The sequence below is a fragment of the Rhodnius prolixus genome, unplaced genomic scaffold (genome assembly GCF_049639745.1).
Source record: "Rhodnius prolixus isolate KJV_2025 unplaced genomic scaffold, Rpr scaffold_7, whole genome shotgun sequence".
NCBI classification, from domain to species: domain Eukaryota; kingdom Metazoa; phylum Arthropoda; class Insecta; order Hemiptera; family Reduviidae; genus Rhodnius; species Rhodnius prolixus.
In genome coordinates this window covers 28,774,467-28,779,477 of record NW_027411582.1, presented here as the reverse complement: position 1 = coordinate 28,779,477, position 5,011 = coordinate 28,774,467, and the positions used below count along the sequence as shown (strand labels likewise).

Sequence of the window (5,011 nt, the reverse complement as noted above, 5' to 3'; positions counted from 1 at the left end):
CTTCAATGAGCTTTTTTGTTTAACAAAAAATATATAAGCTTGATAATCATAAAAACGACATCATATGGCAAAGAGCTGCAGTGACAACAGATCAGTGTCCATCCTGAACTAGAAATGCTACATGAACGAGAAAGTACATAGGTTGCATGCACGCTATTTCACAACTACATGCAGAACAATAACCTCCCAAAGTTCATCAGTAATTGTACTGATGGAAGCAGCAATTTAACCTGCTAAGTCTTTTTGTCTACCATGCAAATTAAACAATTGAAAGAGGTTTGACGATAGTTTTTATTTATTTTTAAGGAAATATACAATAATTCGAAGTGAGCTCTTTTCTGGGTCTTTTTCTCCTTGAACTTAGTGAGTTGTTGTGAATGTATATTCCAGTATTATTTTATTAATGTTTATCTGTCAACCAATGTAATATCAGACAAGTAAAATTTTGGACAAAGTTTGGCACGCATTGTCTAAACTATCACAACAAACTCATTGAAAAAATTAACTAAATAATATACTTAACATACAGGTAAATGAAGAGCACAACAATTATTACTTAATTATAATATTTATTGTAATATTAGATCAGTGAATACATTTCAATGCCTGGTGGAGGCGTACATTTTAAAAGAATTACATCTTAGGTAATTATGCTATAAAAGTTTTATTTTATTTCATTTTACTATGGTTTGCATTTTATCTTCTCTGTTGAAGTGAAGTCCATCAATTTTAATCCATTTTTTGCCAAAACCTTTTTAAGTATAGGGGGAACCTTTCGAGCATCTTTTGTACGACTTGCTATGAAATAAAAACCTGCAAATTGAGAAAATTTTAAATATATAAAAAACAGCATTTTGAGTCAAGAAGTACTCGTTAATTTTTCATATATTATGTACTTATAATAGCATATTGGGAAGTAGCTCTCTATGTCCAAGTTTCTCCCTTCATTTCTATGACTGTAGTGGTGTTACAAAGTGGTAACACGGTACTCCACCGAGTGATTCTGCGGATAACTGATCGCAGGTATTGCACATGCCGACTAAATCTGGATTTTTGCCTACTTATAAGACACGATAAGTTGAAAAAAAAACTCCATAGGGCGTTACACCATATGTAAAACCACTTTCTATGGAGACTTCCAGGAAGATAAGAAGTAGCTCTAACACCTAGTCAGAACGCACTGCAATCGCTGGTTCGTTGTGATACCTTTGGCAGTTGGAGACTAAAGAAGGAAGTTCACAAAAGCGACTAGAGGAAAAGAAGCCATAGACCTAGTAAAAGGACTGGGTTCATCCTTCTGGAGCAGCTGTTAGAAGAAGCCTCTTTTCCATTCAGGTGTAAGGTGATTTACACTGCAGCTTTTGTGCAGAACTGTCAGGAGAAAGAGGAAATGGTCTCCCAGTTTGCCGGTGCCGCAATTGTTTGGTTCAGCAAGAGCCCTAAACCACGTAAAAAAGGAAGGCTTGATCCTACTAGTCCTTCCACGAAGGAGGTAAAAATAAGGCACTTTTGGCTGTAACACCTTAAAAAAATGTATATTAAGAGACGGATTTAAATACTAACTAGTCACATTATCGTTGTCCAATTCCTCACACATGTTAAAGACACTATAAGTCTTATAATCAGTACCTAAATTTGTGTACTTAATAGGAAAGAAATCTTCAATTGGAGTACCTACAATCAAACATATCTGATTATTAAAATAAAAGATCATCGTAGAAGGTGTATCCAACTACTTCTAAAAAATAAGGAATACCTTACCATCTTTGCTAGAAATTCTGCTGTTTACAATATATTCCCCCTTCCCAGTAGATGATTTCAGATCTATATGATTTTCTACGTAAAAGAAGAGGTTTGAACTAAAAAATAAACAATCAGCCAGGATTGCACAAGACTCTATCAAAAAGGAATTTTCACATAAAAGTTTGGAGGGAGGTATGTTTAGTGATTTACAACGGTTATTCTTCTCTTTACATCAAGCGTCTATAACCTACAGTCCAGTAACAGAAGTGTTATCTCTTACGCAAAAATACTGCCCAAAAGACTGGCAGTGGACTGAGAAAGCTCCAGAAAATAATGAATTCAGTGTTAACTGTCTTAATTATTATGTTTTATAAGTTAATGATTGTGCAATTTCCTGTAATAAAGTAAATCCATTGACAAACATACCATCACAATGAATACTTTTCAGACATTTACAAGCTTTTACACATACCTACAATAAAGAAAATCTTTCAGGTGTAATTCACCTCATTCTCTGTTCAACAAATCATTAAAAAATTTACAAATTCAAGTAAGATACTCACTTTACTAGGTAATGTGTCACAAACTCTCTAATTGTACCATTTCCAAGTCTTGACGACACAAATTTACCACAGAACATATTTTTACCCGGTATATGGATACCATCTATCTTGGCATGAGTCATGTACCAGGTACCATTATAATACTGCAAAGTAATAAATTTGTTTTAGTGATAAGATAATAATAAAATTATAAATCATTTATAAATATTTATTATAAAATTACCTGATTCATATCAAATTTTTTAAAAGGTTTTAAATCTGGACATTTATTATTTTTTGATTTTGGTGCAGCTGCAGACAATGCGACAACCGCTAAAAATAGTGCTACATACCTGGATTAAATAAATGAATTGAAATGATTTTTAATAATAATTAACTAAAATTTTGCAGGAAACGTTGAAACATATTGGCTACTGTGACTATTTAAAAATATATAGTGTCATGGGATTTTGTAAAATTCTCCCATAATCTGTAAATCGATTAAGTGGCAATCTTTTTAGTTGATTATGTAATTGAGAAAACAAATATTAAATAAATACATAAACGAATGGTTGGTTCGGCTGCCTAAGCTGATTTGGTTTTAGCACCTTTTTTTTTCACTTTATTTACCATATATACACCTTTGAACAAATGTTGCATCAAGTAAATTTGATGAACTCTTTCGCAGTGGATTGCACTCACATCAGTAGGTCAAGCGACGAGGAGGATTGTCTAGAAAGTGAGGAGAGGAGAGTTGTTGGAAGCACCTATTTAAAGAGTCCATTTAAATATTTAAGATGTACATTCTTACGGAATTAACTAATCTGTACTCATACAAGAATTTTGCTAAAATTTGGCGAGACAAAAGAAAGTAGAAGAAGAGTGTAAATAACTACTTCTGGTAGAAGATGGTTTGAGGATTAGTCACATAATCTGGATTAATCAATCACGTAGATGATTATTTTGTGAGAGGTGCGCAAACAAAGTTATCCTTAGAACTTCTATGGAAGAGACTACTTCAAGGCTCTACGGGCTTGATATCCCAGTTTGATACTTCCCTCACATCCCAAGTCCAATCTATCCATGCCAAAGGATGGAAGGCACAGCGGTGTCTGGGTACCCAAACTGAGCTTCGAATTGCGCTGGGCGTTTCCTCAGAGTAAGCAGCCTGATAAATAAACTGTATGACATCATACAACCCTGATGCAACGCTACAAAACGCCCTATTCGACAGAAGATCAAGAACTTATCTCCTCAAACTAGCATGAGTTGAATGGGTGTTTCCTTCACAACCCACCATTTCTTCAAAAGTATGGGTTGAAATATTTGGTATGAGCCTCAATACGAAGAGTTATCAACTTGAATCACATTATTTCATACGGAATCCAACTAATGGTCTGTGATAGTTTCAGAATCATCTTATCGGATAATACTGATTTGCCACTCATTCTTGAAAATTCAACTATCAATTTAATTAGATTTTCATTATTATAAACCAAAACAATATGAAGATTTATTACTCACATATTCATGTTGGCGATGATAAATTTACTGTAACTAAATTGTATTCTTAAACAGTTTGTTTGTAATCTCCCACTACTTCACCACATTCCTCATCCTCAATGGCGTCACTGCAGTAAACAATTGCGACTGAAAATTTAAAATATTTTAGTAAAAAAATGTACACCTGGAACACAAGAAGACTAAAATTATCCAATAGGCGAGTGGCTTATGCAATTGTTCGTCTGCCTTTCGTCTTAGTATGTGATTTTCACCCATTATTGCTATGACTATTTCCCATAAATGGCTTAGAAACAGAAACCTTCCTGGGCCAGGCGTGCGGCCATTTCAGTGCCCTTAAAGCAACCAGACAATAAGTACCTAAACTCATCAGGAATGGACTTGTTTGGTGTAATGGCTGTATGTTTAGACTAATGGGTAGAAGTTCCCCAATTCGAATCCAGCATGTAGCGAATTTTTATTTAATTGATAAAACGTTGATAGCAAAGTATGCGTCCCACGTCCCACGTCCACGACACCTAATTTGATAGTTGGACTTTAAGCTCCGCCTACAAAATAATAATAATTAAAATAAAAATTGGCATTTACTTTGGCTTTTATTCGTCTAGGATGTTTAGACAGTCCGACATTAGCTTTGTAGCAATCGTTGAACTTGAAAGCCAATGAGCTATCTGGCTGAGAAAATCACTAGATTGGACGAATAGACTAACCTCTTTTTGTAATCTCAGCAACGCATTAGATATTGTAACTACCTCTGCCCGAGACTGTGGACAGATTACCTGGGCTAATCGAAGTATACTATATGGAATAGCGCCGTACACCGATTCTTCCGCCCTCGAGCTGTCCGAGAACTTCAATAAAAACTCATAAGTTTAAACACTCATTCAGAAAATGTTAATTATTATTTGTTTTATAGCAAGAAATCATGTTGCCAAATTATTTTGTGAACATATTCTTTTCGATTACTTATTTATTTTATGTGGTTTTTGAATAATTATAGTTTTTAATAAAACCCTTAATCCTTTTTTCTTTATTTTCCTTTCATATTAGTTTATTACATAGTTTCGGCTTCCATCAACTATCTTCAGCTGGAAATGGAATTCATAAATAATAAAACATATGATTATCATTATATAATTAATATTGTACAGTACTTAGCATTAATGTGTATGTGTATACATATGTATAATATTCAAAATAATGGA

The 5,011-nt window shown here is 33.8% G+C and overlaps 1 protein-coding gene across 1 annotated transcript; it reads right to left on the bottom strand.

The window, feature by feature from the left end:
* Positions 1-549: 549 nt before the first annotated feature.
* On the bottom strand, positions 550-4,799 carry LOC141447306 (nitrophorin-7-like). Its single transcript, XM_074114734.1, has 7 exons — positions 4,586-4,799; positions 3,810-3,935; positions 2,530-2,638; positions 2,307-2,449; positions 1,762-1,859; positions 1,564-1,674; positions 550-813 (listed from the first exon to the last, which is right to left on the bottom strand). Exons 2-7 carry the CDS (start codon positions 3,815-3,817, stop codon positions 683-685), a joined length of 600 nt encoding a protein of 199 aa, XP_073970835.1. The 5' UTR covers positions 3,818-3,935; positions 4,586-4,799; the 3' UTR covers positions 550-682.
* Positions 4,800-5,011: the final 212 nt, after the last annotated feature.

Coding starts and splice junctions, on each gene's coding strand:
- LOC141447306 (XM_074114734.1), bottom strand. Junction 1,675..1,761: donor CAGAATTTCTAGCAAAGATG/GTAAGGTATTCC, acceptor GTTTGATTGTAG/GTACTCCAATTGAAGATTTC. Junction 814..1,563: donor GGACAACGATAATGTGACTA/GTTAGTATTTAA, acceptor CTCAATTTGCAG/GTTTTTATTTCATAGCAAGT.